The following is a 15,575-nucleotide window of genomic DNA, read 5'->3' on the forward strand; positions in this document are numbered from 1 at the left end:
TTTACTGTGTGCTCCTCCCAAGCCTAAACTGAGAGCTCCCCCAGGGCAGAAATGCGCCCCCTGCTGTTTGCTGTTCCACCCCTAGTGCTTAAACTGCACGTCGCACAGAGCAGGGGCTTAGCAGACACTCGTTGGGTAAATGAGTGAACGCATGTGCTCCTGGGACTAAACCTGTGGATCTGAAGCGGCTGCTCCTCCATGTCCCAGTCTATATCCCGCAGTGCTAAGCCCGGACAGCTTCTGCTTCCAGGCCCTGGGAATCAGCCGTTAGGCTGAGACAAAGCGACTGCACGGAAGGGCGGCTCCCACGCCCTCACCACAGGGCGTAGGTGCTACTGGGAGGGTCTCTTCAGGAGTTCCTGGAACGGGGCTCGGGCCTGGGTCTCGGGGAGATGTTGGACTCACACGTCTGATCTGGAGGGATATGGAGCTGGGGATGGGAGCCCGGAGAGAATGGAGTGCTGGCAGAAATAGCGTGGGGGTCATTTAAGAGGATGGGGGCTCAAAGACTCAGAGAAGGAGTTAGGGGCGCCAAGATGTGGGCCCCACTCCCAAAAAGGAGCGAACCAGGGAAAGCGCCGGGCAGGGACACGGCGGAACCTCCGCGAAGGGCGGAGCTAGAGACTGGGCCTCAAGGAAGGGGCGTGGTCAGCGGAGGGCGGGCTCTTCGGCGGAACCACAGCAGGCGGTGGGGCGGGGACTCGGGGAGAGGGGCGGGGCTTGGGCTCTTCCGCGGAAGCAGAACTAGCCGAGGTGGTCTCTGAGGGGCGGGGCCTCGGGGAGGCCCGCCCACCGGCCCTCCCCTCCCTCGCCGCGCCACGCCGCTCACCTCCAGCGGGTGCCGGCCGCGGGGCAGGGCTGGGTGCGCGGCCTACTCCCAGGCCGCGGCGCAAAGCCGAGCGCAGCCCTCCCAGCTGAGCCTCCGTCGTGCGCCGCTGCGCCTCCACGCGGGCCAACTCAGCCTCGAAGCCTTGCGCCCGGCCCTCGGCCGCGCTCAGCCGCAGTCCCAGCTCCGCGGCCTCGGCCCTCGCCGCCTCCAGCTTCAGCTCCAGACTGCGGGCGAGGTCCAGCTGCTGCTTCTCCGCGCCGCGCGCCTCCTCCAGGGAGCTCAGCAGGCCTCGCTCGCGGGTCCGGAACTCGCACTCCTGATCCTGCAGCTTCCGCTGGGCCCCCTGGAGCTGGGACGGGGGGCGAGACGGAGAGGTGGGGGTCAGCAGGGCCGACCCGCATCCAAGCAGACATCTCGCGTCCCCGGCCCAGCCTGGAGACCATCCGCCACGTGGCAAGTGCTACACCCAAGCAGGCGGAGCAAGAACATCCACGGAGTGTGGAATGAAGTGATTAGAATTTGTTTTTTTTTTTTTTTCTTTCTTTGTACATGCCTTTTAATGTGCACGCTAATTAGTAATAAGCCAGCACTTTTAAGGATAGGGCTTTCATCTGCCAGGTGCTGTGCAAAGTACTTACCCCCCAAATTCAACTAATTACCACTCTATGAATCATCCCCATTTTACAGATGAGAAAACTGGGGCACAAGCAGTTAAGTAACCCACCCAAGGTCACACCATAGGAAGCTGCAAAGCCGGGATTCAAATCCAGGCACTCTAGCTCCAGAGGCTGTTCTCTTACCCACTACACTGCCTCTCAGTGCACATAATTTATAAATAAATGTGCACACAATGAGGGGACATAGTGCAAAATTATTTCCTTATGTGTACCTGATCACACACGAGACCCCAATGGTTTACAGAATAAGCCGACCTCTCATACGTCACTAAGAGTTTCACTGGAAACCACCATCTACTGAACACCACCTGGATGCCAGGACCTGTGCCAGAGTCCCACATACATCCCTTGCTGTGCTAATACCTATCCCATGAGGACTCTGAAGCACAGAGAGGTTAAGTGACTTGGTCAAGGTCACACAGTGGATTTGCCACAGGGGAATGTCCAGAAAAGGCAGAGTGAAAAGAATCAGGCTTTGGAGTGAAATAGACCTGGGTGGCTGTGTAATCTTGGGTAGATCCCTTGACTCCTGAGCCTCGATGTCTGGTTTTCTCTGTAAAATGGGGCTAACTGCACCTACCTCGTGGGACTCCTGGGAGGATCAAACAAGATGATGTCTACAAAGCCCCCCACTTGTAGGCCCACAGTTCTTGCGGTTGTTATTATTATAACTGGGGAAGAGTCTTAAGGAGTGGGAGACAGGAACAAGTCCTGGGGGGGTGGGGGGGTGTCTCTGAATGGCTCCAGTATTGGGGTCTCTACCCACTTCCCTCTGCAGGGAGAAGAAAGGGAGAGGGTGGCCTGCCTGCCTCCTAAGACCCTCCACCTCCAGGCAGCCCACCCACCCACCCGGTTACCTCCTGTCGCACAGCCTCCAGGCTGGCCTCGCCCTTCAGCAGCCTCTGCCGGAGGCCCAGGGCCACCCGCCGGCCCTCCTTCTCTGCCCGCTCGCCCAGTACCAGGCGGCCTTGCAGCTCTGCCAGTTCTCGGCCCAGCCGGGTGTTCTCGCTATCCAGTATCTTCATCTGCAAGAGAGTGTGGGCACAGATAGGATGTAGGGCCCATCCCCAGCACCTACTGCCCCTTCCAGCTCAGGGTGGCAGGTTCCCGCTGGTTCCTACAGCAGCCTCTTTGGCTCTACCTCTACACCCTGCCCAGTCCAGGCCTGGTACAGGGGGCACTCAGATCCCACAGCTTTAGGGACACGTGTTTCAAACCACCTCCAAACCACCAGGAGCCTGTCCCAGATAACCCCACCAAGCTCGAGCCATAGCAGGCACCTGGCACCGAGGGCTTCAGTTTACCCCTTAGTCATAACTGCCTTTCACAACAGGGTCAGGGGTCCTGAACCCTATCAGACCAGGAGTTCTGCAGGGCAGGAACCACAGCTCCTGGACCATCTTTCAGTTCTCCAGTGATGACAAACTTTTATGGAACACTTACTACATGTCCACACTGGTATTAACTCATTTAATAGTCACACAACCCTTCGGGGAAGGAATTAACATTATCCCTACTTAACAGAAAATCGAGGCTCAGAGAGGTGCAGTGACTTGCCCAAGGGCACACAGCCCACAAACAGCAGACTGGGACTCAAAGATATGTTCTAAGTCCCTGCTTCCCCCCAGGAGGGGGGTCGGTGCCATGATGGGGGTAGAGAGTAAGGAGATCACACTGTAGCATGCAAAGCACCCAGCAAGGGCCTGGCATACTAATGCGAGTTCCCGTTCAGGGCCTCCTGTGCTCTCCCCCAGCAAGTAGGGCCTGGGTGGAGGGCGCCTTGGTGGAGGTGGGGAGGATTTGTTACTCAGGCTGTGATATCCCTGGGTGGGACAGAGCCTAGGAGCCCAACAGGGCTGTTTTAGGTTCTTCCTTCCCATCTCCTAGACAGGGAGAGCCTGAGCCCCCAGTCTCCGGGGCAGCGTCCAGCCTACAGCAGGCACTTGGGAAATGCTGGCCGTTGTTCATGAGTTTGGAGCTCATCTAGTTCACGGCTCTACAAATGACAGCCCACAGGCCACATCCAGCCAGCTGCCTGTTTTCGTGAGGCCATGAGCTAAGAAAGGTTTTTCCATTTTTAAATGGTGGGAAATGGTTCATTTTTAAATGTTGAGGGGAAAAAAAAAATCAAAAGAGGAAAAATATTTTTTGATCTGTGAAAAATTCAAATTTTGGCATCCATAAACAAAGTTTTATTGTCACACATGCCCACTTGTTCACGTATTGTCTGTGACTGCTTTCGCACTACTAAGGCAGAGTTGAGTGGTTATGACGGAAACTGCAAAGCTGAAAATACTTACCGTATGGTTCTTTACCAAAAAAGGTTGCCGAGCCTGATACAGTTCACTTTTTGTTGTTCATAGATTCTTTTGAGAATTGGACAAAAGCTCTACACCCTTTACTTGGAGAAATGTGGGAATGAGTATGCATACAAATACACACACACTTTTGCACAGCTTCAGAGGCTCAAGGACTCCTCAGGGCCTGTCCATTAATGCCAAGGCTAAGTAAGAATCCTCCCGTTTTACATATGGGGGAGCCACTGGCCCAGCAGCACCAGCAAGTCCCCAGGGATGAGGGTAGCACTGAGGGGTCTACCTGCCGCCGGAGCTCCTGCAGCTCCCTCCGAGCCTCGAGCCGTGAGTGCTCTACCTCCTGCAGCCCAGCCCGCAGCTCCCCGGCCTCCTTTCCCACGGCTGCCCGAGCCTCCTCGAGCAGGGCCAGCTTCTGCTCCTTGTCCTCGTTGGCGAGCTTCAGGCTGGAGGGGGCAGAGGACAGAGGTCAGGGGCTGGCCCAGGTCCTGGGAAGGATTTAATCTGCAGCCCTAAACCAAAGTCCCTCTTCCTGCTGCCAGCGCTGCCCACCCACGTGGCCCCTTCTGAGCTCGGCTGGGAAACGCAGACGAGTGACTCCAAGGGACCCAGTGTACAGGGGGGTGGCAGCAGTCACCCCACCCTAACTGCTCCCACCTGTCCCCTTTCCACAGGGAGAAAAATCACCTGCAGTGCCGTAAGGGCTGGGGATCACTTCCAACTACTACTGTGGTTGGAGGGCAGAGAATCCCCATCTGTGCAACTTCCCCAGAATCCTGGGGGGGTGGAGTTAGGTTCCAGGGACGAGATTCCACGAGGACTGGGCTTGGGGAAGGGCTCGGGGCTGGTCCCACCCCACCCCACCTGATCCGCTCGCTCTCTGCCTTCTTCACGGCGGCCCGCAGCTCCTCATTGGAGCGCCGCAGGGCCTCCCGCTCCTTGGCGCCCTCGCTCAGGCTGCGCCGCAGCTCGCCTGCCTCCTGGCGCTCGGCCTCGCGGCCCTCTTGGCTCTCACGCACCCGGCGCTGGGCCTCCAGGAGCTCCCGCCGCAGGCCATCGCGGGCGTCCTCCAGCAGGCGCAGCTGCGTCCGGAGCTCTTCGGCCTGTGAGGATGACAGTGAGGATGACAGCCAGGTGACGCCAGGCCAGGGGTCGGAAACCAGGCTCCGCGTCAGGCCCATACCCCATATCCCTGGCCGTGGGCCCCTGCCCCGTCCCTCCACAGTGGCTGAGTCATGATTTGGTGAAGGCATGCTGGCAGTCAGCGTGGTTTGGCCTGAAGTTATCAATCAGTAGAGCCCCATGGACGGCACCAAGAGGGCAGGGACCCCGCCAGGCCCTCCCTGAGCCCCACAAGGGGCTGGCTACACAACAGGTGCTTAATACACGCTTGCTACCACCTTATAATGTTGGCTATTCTTTGGTCCTCAGAGGCAGGGATGCATCCTACACTTTCCAGGGGCCCCACAGAACCAGGCCCCGGCAGGCACATGGCGGCACTGAGGGCCTGCCGAGCTGGAGGGTGCGGGAGGGTGCGGGGCCGTGGCTCACCTCGCGCAGGCAGGACTCCCGCTGCTTGGCCAGGTCCTGGGCCTGCTCCTGCAGCCTCTTCGCCTCATGGGCGTGGGCAGCCGCGGCCTCCTCCATCTGAGCCCGGAGGTCGTGCAGCTCAGAAGTCAGGGCGTTCACGGTGCTCTGGGACAGACGGGGTCCTCAGACTGGGTCCTGCTGTCCACCTGCCCCCACCCCACTGTTCCCAACCAGGGTCTGGCCAAGCATAGCACCCCACTGGCCTCCCAGACCCTCTGCTGATGCCTCAGTGCCTGGTGGGTGTTGTCTGCATAGGTGGCCTCTCCCTCAGTCTAGGGGACTCACCAGGACAGAGCTGTGCCACCCCCTCTGACTGGGGACCCCCAAGGAAGGGGCTGTGCCGCCTCGATAGGGCACTCCCTAGGGAAGGATTGACTCTCCCCCCTTGGACCAGGGACTCCCGAGGGAAGGGCTTAACCTCCCCCCTCAGACTGGGGATTCCCTGGGAAGGGTGGGATTCCCTGGAAGCTTCCCCAGGGCAGGGCCTGCCTCCCCTAGATGGCCCCCCTGGGCAGGGTTGTGCCTCCCCGCCCAGATGGAGGCCCCCCTGCCCGCCTGCCCGCCTGCCCTACCCGGTCTTGCTCTTGCCGACTCTGAGCATCTCGCTTCTGCCGCTCCATCTCCAGGGAGATGGTGGCCAGGCTGTGCCGTGTACCCATCAGCTTCTCTGATAGCGCCGTCTTCTCGGACTCCTTCAGGGACAGGGCCTGGGCAGAGGCAGGGAACCAAGGGCTTGTGGGGTTGGTCCGGGGGGCATGCTCAGGTCCCTCCCCTGCCCTGGGGAATGTGCTCTATGGGAGTTTGTGGCCAGGTGGGCCCAGGGCAAATGTGCAGGCCCAGCCCCTCTGCAGCTCCAGCAAGGGGTATAACCCCAGACGTGGGCGTAACTTACAGGATCTCACTAACTTGACACAAGCAACCCTGAGGGAGGGTCTGTCATTCGCATTTTACAGATAAGGAAACTGAGGCTCCAAGAGGTCAAGTGACTTGTTCAGGGTGACAGAGCTGGTGTGTGTGTGTGTGTGTGGCAGGGTAGATGGCACCATCTGCCCTGGGTCTCCATTACGTTACAGGAAAGCCACAAATTGGCCGGTTCTATTTGAGGAGGTTCAGCTGATCATGTGGGCATGGCTGGGGGCTGCTCAGAAGACAGAGTCATGGGGACACCATGCCCAGCCTGGGGTGGGTAGCGGCAGGAGTTAGAACACGCATCGGCTTTCCTGGAACTGAGGCCCGTGGGGTCATAGCTGTCGCTCCCACTGGGTGCCAGGGACGGGGCTCACGGCTTTACAACAAACACTCCTTTAATGCCCTCATCCTGCAGGTGGGAAAACGGAGACACAGAGGGGTCCCTCGGATGGCAGTAGAGGCCCCACCAGGGCATGCGAACCTGCTGCTTCTCGCTCTCGGCCAGGAGGAGGCCCTCGTCGCGTTCCTGCTGCAGGGTGGCGATCTCCTCGCTCAGCTCCTCCTTCTCGGCCTCCAGCCGGGCCAGCAGCTCCTCCCGCTCCCGCTGCAGCTGACCCTGCAGCTGGGCGCGCTCTGACTCCAGCTCCCGCCACACGGCCTCCTGTGGGGCCAGGCCCAGGCACAGGTGACACCCGTGCCTGGGCCCCGGCAGCCTGTCAGGGGTTCAACTGTGTCCCCCAGAAAGACACACTCCAGGCCTAACCCCCATCCAGTGACCCCCATCATTTGGAAATAGGATCTTTGAACATGTGATGAGTTAAAATCAATACATCTCTGAGGTTTTAAGCCACCAAGCTTATGGCACTTTTTTACAGCTGCCCTAAGGAGCAAAGGCTCAGCCCCTCTCAAACCTCAGGACCATGAAAGGCAGGGCAAGTGACCAGTGACGACAAGGTTGGGCGGTAACTGCTGATGGGGACACGGCAGGGCTATGTGAGCCCCAAGGAGCAGCGGTCAGAAAGGTAGAGGGGGAGGGAAAGAGTCCGCGGTTGAGAGCACAGCACAGCCCTGGCAAAGGCCTGGAGGACCATGACGAAAGCATGTGGAGAAACCACAGGGTTTCAGTGGAGCTTAGACTGTGACAGGGCACAAGGAGGAGGGGACCAGAGCCCCAGGGAGCAGCCGGGTCAGCAGGGAGCAATGGGCTTTATGCTGAGTTCAGGGGGACCCCAGGGGGCCTCAAGCCAGAGGTGACAAGAAGCCATCTGAATTTTAGACTAGGGGCTGAATTTTAGACTAGAGGGACCAGGGTTGGTTGGGTACAGGGAGACAGGAGCTGGGGTTGGCTGTGAGAAATGAAGGGGGTCTGAATCTGGGGGTGGGAGAGGAGCTGGAGAGCAGAGGGCAGATTTGGGAACCACTGAAGAGGCCAAGTCAGGGGCACGAGGGGCCAGTGCAGTAAGAGAGGGCCAGGAATTTGGCATCCCAGTGGGTGGGTGGGAGGACAGAGCCCAGGGGCAAAGGACAACCCACTTAGGAGGCCAAGGGCAGGTGCCTGGCCCCAGCGCTGCCCCCCCAGCAACTGAATAGACAGTCGCCCCATTCCAAAGGCTACACTGCCACCTGCTGGAGAAGTGTGATAATATCCAGCCCAGTCCATTAAGACTACAGGGTGAATGGTGCCCCCTGGAGTTGTGCAGCAACAGCCTGACTCTGTTGGAGGCAGCCCTGCTCTGGAGAGTATCCTAACAACAGGAATAATAATAGCCAGCATTTAGGGAGTACTTACTACGTGCCAGTTATACTATGCTAAGCCCTTTATATGGATCACCCTAGTCCTCACAATATCATTTACCATCATCACTGCTACTCTTCCTGTTGGGAAAATGAAAGCACAGAGACCTTAGGTAACAGAGCCAGTACATGACTGAAGTCAGGTTCAAACTCAGGCCCTCTACGCCAGAGCCAATATTCTTCTTCACCTCCCTGGCACCTTGCCTTTCCTATGTGCTCGGGTCCCAGAGCGATCCATCATATGTAAACAGCACATCTGAGCAAACCAAAGCACTTTCTGACTATATATAGGTCAGCATTTCTCAAATGTGGCTGTGTCCCCCTGCGTCAGGATCACCAGGGCTGGACCAGATTTGGGGCCTGGGAATCTGCATAATTTCATAGGATCCTGCATGGATCCTCTGTCTCTTCTTGGGCGTCCTGAGCGGAGATGGAGTCCCATTTTACAGATGTGGAGACTGAAGTAGAGTGAGAAAGAATGACTCATTTGAGGTCACAGGGGAGACAGCGGCTCAGAGCCCCACCCGCCCCTACCCCGCTGCCCCAAACCTTCTCTCGCTGGAGTCGCTGCAAGTCCTCCTCGTGGGCTGCCCTCTGCTCCCGCAGAGAGGTCTGGGCCTCCCGCTCAGCCTGCACCAGCTTCTGGGCCATCAGCTCCTTGTCCAGTGCTACCTTCTCCTCTGTAGCTATTATCTGCTGCCGCAGGCCTGCTAGCTCCCCTGCGCCAGGAGGATGAGGGGAAGGCCCAGGCTTGGGTCAGAACCTCATCTTGGGCCAGGAGACCAGGCAGGAGAAGCAAAAGCCCAGGGAGGAGAGAGCCTGCCTGGCATCTCCACTGGGTTCCCTTGGAGAAGCTGCTCAACCACTCAGGGCCTCAGTTTCCCCTTCTGCTGCCCACTGGCCCTGTCTCCCTCCCTGCCTGCCTGGAACAGCATCACAAGAAAATGATCAATAAGAAGCACTCTGCTACCACACCAATGCAAGGTGTTAATAATAGGGGGGTTTATGGGAATCCCGTATTTTATGCATGATTGTTCTACAAAGCCATAACTTCTCTAAAAAAATAAAAATAATGTTTTAAAAATAGAAGCACCCCCTCAATGGGGAGGGTAAAAAATAGAGAACTACCCCATTATTTACTGAGCGCTTATTATGGGTCAAGCACCAGGCTTTACAGACAATCTCATTTCATCTTAACGTGCCTGGGTAGCTTATCCTCAGGCCCGATTTACAGGTGAGGAAATGGAGGCTCAGAGGGGAGAAGTAATTTCCCAAAGCTGCACAGCTTTATGTAAGGCACATCCCGTAATGACTGATGGCAGCAAACCTGCTTGGTGGAGCATTAACCGTCAGCACTAACGGAGGTGACTTGGGAGGGCAGACCCCACTGTGGACCCTCTGAAAACCATCTCCGGGTTGGAAACCCCTTGGGGACTCCACTGACATTTCCCTTCCTCATTCTGTCTGGCTCAGATGGATGTGTACCGGAACATTTATTTTCCTGGCCCAGGTAGGTGCTCAGTAAATGTTTGTTGAGCGAGAAGAGCCCCTGAGCTCAGAGACTAGGTGGGGAAGGTGGAGAGAAGTGGGGCTGGGATCGCGGAGCCAAGACAGTTGTCTGAAAGCAGCTGGTGACTCCGTGGAGAACTCGGCAACCCCTCACTGCCCCGAGGAAGACGGACAGGAGCTGCTGACAGAGCCACGCCCGGAGCCAAGCCCTGGAGACGCACTTCCCTCCCCAACCTGGCAGCAGCCTTAGAAGGCGGCATTGTCACCTCTAATTACCAGAAGGGGAACCTGCGGCTAGGGGAGGGAAAGGGTGGCTCAAGGAAGCTCAGATCTAAGTGGCAGTGCCAGGACTGGAACCCAGGGCAGCCGGACTCCAAAGGCAATGCTCCCAATTTCCATGAGATCCCAAAACTCAACAGGTTACCGTCGGGGCTGGAGCCTGGTGTGCCCCCCGCCACATACAGCCCCCTTACCCGTCAGGGTCTCCTTGGCCAGCAGCAAGGCCTGCCCATCTGCTTCCAGCTGCTCCCGGCGGGTCTCGAGCTGGGCCAACTGCCGCTGCACTTCAAACAAGCTGCTTTCCAAGGCCTCCTTCTCCAAGCTGCAGCACACAGAGCTCTTCAGGCCTTGGGATCCAGCCTTCCTGGACCCAGGAAGACACGGATCCCGGGGCAGGGCTAGCCAAGGCCCGGGTGCCAGCCTACCTGCCCAGCCAGGCCCACACCTCCCTGGGGAGGCCTAAGCCAGAGCCAGATCTAGGAAGTGTTGGCAAGCCTGGCTCCTAGGTAACTGTCCCGGGGGCTGATGCCAGGCAGTGGCTGGCTGCGGTGTGGCCCCAGGCAGATCTCCCAGGGTGGGCCGGGCAGCAGGGCAGAGCCTAAGGCCTTACCGCAGGCGTGTGGCTTCCTCTGCCAGGGTCCGGCCTTCGCGCTCAGCCGCCGCCAGCTGCACTGCCAGTCCAGCCCGCTCCTTGGCCAGCGCCTCCTTCTCCCGGGCGGCCCGCTCCAGCACCTCCACCTGCCGTTGAGACTCCCACCGGGCCTGCTCCAGCTCCTGCTCCCGCCCGCTCAGCTGCCGGGAGAGCTGCCCCCAACCCAGGGACCATGAACCCAGCCCCAGAAATTCCCCGGCCTGCTCCCCATGGACCCCCGCCTCCCCAACACTGTGCCAGCCCTGGCCTGGCAGGCAGGAGACCCGGGTTCGAGTCCAGACTCTGCCCTGACTTCCTGTCTGTACTTGGGCAAATCACAGCCTTCTCTGGGTCTGTGATGCACACGTGTGCAAAAATGAGGGTCCTTACTCTGTTTTGGGAGTAACTGAACATTGTACCCCAAAACTTCCAGAAAAGCTGAATGTATAAAACTAGACAGAAGAGGAACTTTGGGCTGCACCCCAGGCCCCATCCCCCAGGGGCCCCTCCCAGGAACCTGTGCCCTCCAGGACACCGTATAAAGGTCACTGGATCCTTGAAACCCTCAGGGCCCTTCCAGCTGTGATGTCCCAATGAGTCTAAGTTTCCGATTTAAAATTTTTCTAATTATTATCACATAATTAATCTTTACTGAGTGGCAACTTGGTGCCAGTTCATTGTCTGCTGCGTACTTTCCATGAGTTTTCTTGGGTACCCCCCAGAATGACTCTTTGAGATAAGAACCAATTGCCCCCCTGTTACAGATGGGGTGACTGAGGCACGGGGAGTTTGGATAGCTTGCCCAAGGCCACCAGCTAGCAGAGATGGGGCTGAAATTCAAACCCAGAATCAGGCTCCTGAGCCTGAGACTTACCCCAGGACAGGATGCGGGAGGCTGGGAGCCTGGACCCCAGCCCCCTGCTGCCCCCACCCCCCACATTCATACAGAGCTTGGGGCCCACCTGGGCCAGCTGCTCCTGCAGCCGGTTGCGCTCCAGGCGCAGGGTGGGGAGCTGGTGGTCCAGGGCCTCGCGGGCCTGCTCCGCCACCCGCAGGGAGCCCTCCAGGCCCTGCTGCTCCACCTCCTGCTCCAGCCGCAGCTGCTCCAGCCGCTCCAGCTCCTCCCGTGCCAAGGCCGTCTCCTGCTCTGCCTGCCGCTGCCGCCCCAGCAGGGCTGCCTTTTCCTCCTCCAGCTGGGGGGCCAGGGGCAGGGGGCAGTGAGCAGATCAGCACAGCCCCTCCACCCAGGCAGGGGTCCCAGCGGGACCAGGGATGACTCCTCCACCCACCCACAGGTCACAGCCAGCCCAGGGGGATCCTAGAGGGTAAGGGGCAGTGTCCCTGGGCAGGTGGACACTGGGGAGGGGGTAGAAGGGAGGAGGGTCCATGGAGCTTCTTCTCTCTGATACCACAAGGGAGAGAAGACAGACAGACGAAGTCAGAGACAGACCGACACAGACTGAGAGAGACAAGGACAGAAAGAAAGGCAGGGACCGAGACCGAGAGGCTCAGGGACACACATGAACAGAAAGGCAGATGGCGAGGCGGGGTGTGGGGTGTGGGGTGTGGGCAGGGGCTGGGCCTGGGGTGCCCCAGATGTGTCTCTGAGCTGGGAGGACAGGCAGGTGGAGCGGGGGCCCATGGGGCAGCACGTACCTGGGCGACGAGGAGGTTCAGAGCCAGCTTGTCCTGAGCGAGGCTCTCGTTGAGGGCGCCCAGCTTGGACAAGGAGTCGCGCAGGGAGGCCCCCTCCACCCGCAGCTTGGTCATCGAGAGCTCCAGCTCCACGCGGCCGGCCTCGGCCTGTCGGGGCCGGGCCGGGGCAGCCAGGGACAGCCAGGGGAGAGACATGCAGAGACACAGAGACAAGGAGAGACAGGGAGAAAGGTGGAGAGATGGGGAAAGGTGCGAGGTAGGGAGAGGCAGGGAGAGGCAGGAGGGGGTCCCTCAGAGACAAGGTGAAGGGGAGAAGGAGAAAGACGAATGTGAGACTGAAACCAATCACTGCCCAAGCTGCCGCCTGCAAAGCTGTTTAAAAGAATCTGCACACCACAGAGCTGGGCAGGAACAAACCAACCCGGCTCCCGCTGCCCGCCAGGGACAGAGGTCAGACACAGGGGGCCGCTCCCCACCACCGCCCACCAAGAATTGGGTCCAGGGGTGGCACTGCTCCGGGCTCAGCCTGTAGGGAGAGAGTGGGGCAGGTGCTCCCCACAAAGGACTCTCTGGCGCTTGACTCAAAGCATCACAGACCCCAGGACCTGCGTGAGGTGGGACAGCATGAGCCCAAGTTTAAAGCACTGCCCCAGCAGCATGTGGGAAAGCGGGAATAAGGCTGCTAACGGGGTCAGTCTGCTTATGGTGGGATCAGAGGTCAGCCTGTGGCCAGAGCAAGAAGGGGGGGAGGAGGGGGGAAGGGGGGTGGGCATGCGAGTCAGAAGTGGGTCTGTGGCTGGGTGGCAGGTGGGGACCCACCTTGCTCAGGGCCTCGGCCACCTCGGCCTTCTCGGCCTGCAGCACGTCCCGCTGCAGCGTGGTGCAGCTCAGCGCCTCCCTCACCTCCACCAGCTCCTTTGCCAGCCCTGAGCGCTTCGCTTCCAGCTGTTCCAGCTGTTTGTGGCTGTGGGACAGACGGCAGCAGAGGCCCATGTCACTTCCCTGCTCTGAGTCTCCCACAGGGTTGGGGGTGCTCCCCCGAAGCAGAAGCCTTGGAGGCAAAAGCCTTGCCACCACCTTCTGGCTCTGGGCCTCTGGGCCTCAGTTTTCACATCTGCAAAAGGGGTCAACACCTGCTTGTGAAGTTATTTTAAGGATTCCTGACCTCCTGTACATGAAGTGCTTGGACCCAGGGGACCTCAGAAACAAGAATAAAATGCACTGCCGCAGTGAACTAAGCATCATTGTTACTTAGGTCGCGGAAGGGAAACAGCACAGTGGTTAAGAGGTTAGCTCTGGAGGCAGAATGCCTGGGTGCAAATCCTGGCTCTTCCAAGAACCCGTTGTGTGACTTTGGGCAAGTTACATGACCTCTCTGTGCCTCAGTGTAAACATCTAGGAAATGGACATAATAATAGTGTCTACAGCAGAGTTACTGTGAGAGTTAAATTAGAGACTATAATACTTAAAACAGTATCTAGCACATAGGAATATCAGTACTAATCTTCTAGTGATAATTATAAAATTTAAAAATGATACTGATATTATTAATATTATTACCATTATTTTAATTATATTTATTATTATCATCCAAGTTTTACCTCCTAGCAGTTCTCTGACCCCAGGTAAACAACTATACATCTCTGAATCTCGTTTCCCAAAACACAACTAGTTAGGAGATCCTACATAAGAGGAGTAAAATGAGGATGCCTGTCTGAGGCCCAGGACACAGCAGGTGCTTGCAAAACCCCAGGGACACAGTCAGGAACCCCGAGGTGCCTTCGAAGGCCCTGGCAGGAAGACCAAAAGCTGCTCACCTGCGCTCAAGCTCCCGGCGTGCCCGCACGCCATCCTGCACCACATCCTCCCGCTCTTCCTCTAGGAGGTCCCGCTGGCGCCGCAGCTCCTCCTGTGCAGCCTGCAGCTTGTCCCGCTCCTGCTGCAGCTGCTCAGCTTGCTGCTGGGCGGCCTGCAGGGTGTGGGCCAGGCCAGCCTTCTCCCTGCAGGACAAGGGGTAGGGGATGCGGGGCTGCTGTTGTCAGGAAGATGGCCCTGCTGCTATCCTGGCCGTGAGCCGCATCCCCCCACCCTGTCCTCTAAGGCACCTCCTCCAGGAAGGCTTCCCTGCCCCTGGCAGGCTCCTTCCTGGCTCTGGAGACAGCATTGCAGCCATGCCTCCTGGAGCTGACATTTCCCAGCAGAGGGAAGCTGCTGTCCTTCTACCCAGCCCATCCCCTGCCCAGTGGAGCAGAAGGAGGCGGTGGCACTATCTCCAGCCACCCACCAGGTAGAAGAGGCCAAGGCTGGGGTTGTGGGGCATATGGGCAATTTAGTTGCCAGTTCTGCTGGTCCACGTGACCAGGAAATGCCCATTATAGCATCCCACCCCATAGAGCTGGACCTCCAGCTTCCTGCTGCAGCACACAGTGGCCAGAGCAGGGGAGCGAGAAGACAGTGACCAGGAACCCCCAAAGATTTGCAGAGAGCTGCCATTTCCCCAACTCCAGCAGTCACAAGCAGCCACAAGACATGGCAGTGGAGGGGAGTGGGTATGTCTACAACACCTCTCTCCAAGCCATCCAGGGTTTCTGGTCCAGGCTCAGGGCTGGTCACTGTCATATCCTCCACTGTCCCCTCTTCACTCTAAGCGACAACTTGCAAATCTGCTAGATATGAAGACTGGCAGGGGGTGGGACAATGCATATGACATGATACTTAGTAAAAGGAACAGATGCACAATGGGGCATTCACTGCGAACACAACTACATAAAAGGCCCCTCTCCTGGGGGGCAGGGGCCTGGGAAGCGGGGGCTTTGCTCTCAGAAGGACCTGAATTAAGTTCCCGCCCTGTCACTCCCAGCCACACGCACTGGGTGAGTTTGGGCAAGTGTCTCAACCTCGGAGGAATAGCTGCTCCAAATTCCATGGCAGATCACAGACTTGGCAAAGAGCCTGGCACACAGTAGGTAAGTATGGATGCCTAGGAGGTGGACAGGACATATTTGCTACCTCTGCCAGGAAACAAGATGGAACGACAACCCAGTGCATTAGTGGCTGCTGTGATGGGCAGGTGAGGCTGTGAGGGGACACTGCCTTTTTATTTCCCCTCCATTTCCAGACTTGTTGTTATGCATTTACAGTTACAAAGTGAAACTCCCCACCCCAAAAAACAAAAAAATCATCAAGAACTAGGCAGCTAAGAGATGGATAATTTCTTCTCTCAAAATCTCCAAGAAACAAAATCTAGGACAACACTAAATAGAACTCTGCAATATGGAAAACATTCCGTACTTGAAATGCAGCTAGTGCCACTGAAGAGTGGGCTATTCAATTTTATTTCATTTTAATTAACGTAAATTTTAACGGCACATGGCTAGTGTGCTACGGGC

The 15,575-nt window shown here is 57.9% G+C and overlaps 1 protein-coding gene across 7 annotated transcripts in view; it reads right to left on the minus strand.

Moving 5' to 3' along the window:
- Positions 1-15,575, minus strand: part of CROCC (ciliary rootlet coiled-coil, rootletin) — a 40,590-nt gene that overhangs the window by 8,375 nt on the left and 16,640 nt on the right. For all 7 annotated transcript variants that reach the window (XM_037828392.1, XM_037828390.1, XM_037828394.1 and 4 more), the window contains 14 exons: positions 14,004-14,186; positions 13,006-13,150; positions 12,187-12,333; positions 11,493-11,723; positions 10,510-10,703; positions 10,094-10,221; positions 8,661-8,830; positions 6,799-6,978; positions 5,981-6,115; positions 5,370-5,513; positions 4,683-4,921; positions 4,105-4,264; positions 2,364-2,531; positions 830-1,178 (listed from right to left, as the gene is read on the minus strand). In XM_037828392.1, coding sequence (XP_037684320.1) covers positions 830-1,178; positions 2,364-2,531; positions 4,105-4,264; positions 4,683-4,921; positions 5,370-5,513; positions 5,981-6,115; positions 6,799-6,978; positions 8,661-8,830; positions 10,094-10,221; positions 10,510-10,703; positions 11,493-11,723; positions 12,187-12,333; positions 13,006-13,150; positions 14,004-14,186 — 2,573 coding nt within the window. The remainder of the gene's footprint in view (positions 1-829; positions 1,179-2,363; positions 2,532-4,104; positions 4,265-4,682; positions 4,922-5,369; positions 5,514-5,980; positions 6,116-6,798; positions 6,979-8,660; positions 8,831-10,093; positions 10,222-10,509; positions 10,704-11,492; positions 11,724-12,186; positions 12,334-13,005; positions 13,151-14,003; positions 14,187-15,575) is intronic.

Source organism: Choloepus didactylus, chromosome 2 (assembly GCF_015220235.1).
Source record: "Choloepus didactylus isolate mChoDid1 chromosome 2, mChoDid1.pri, whole genome shotgun sequence".
Taxonomy (NCBI): domain Eukaryota; kingdom Metazoa; phylum Chordata; class Mammalia; order Pilosa; family Megalonychidae; genus Choloepus; species Choloepus didactylus.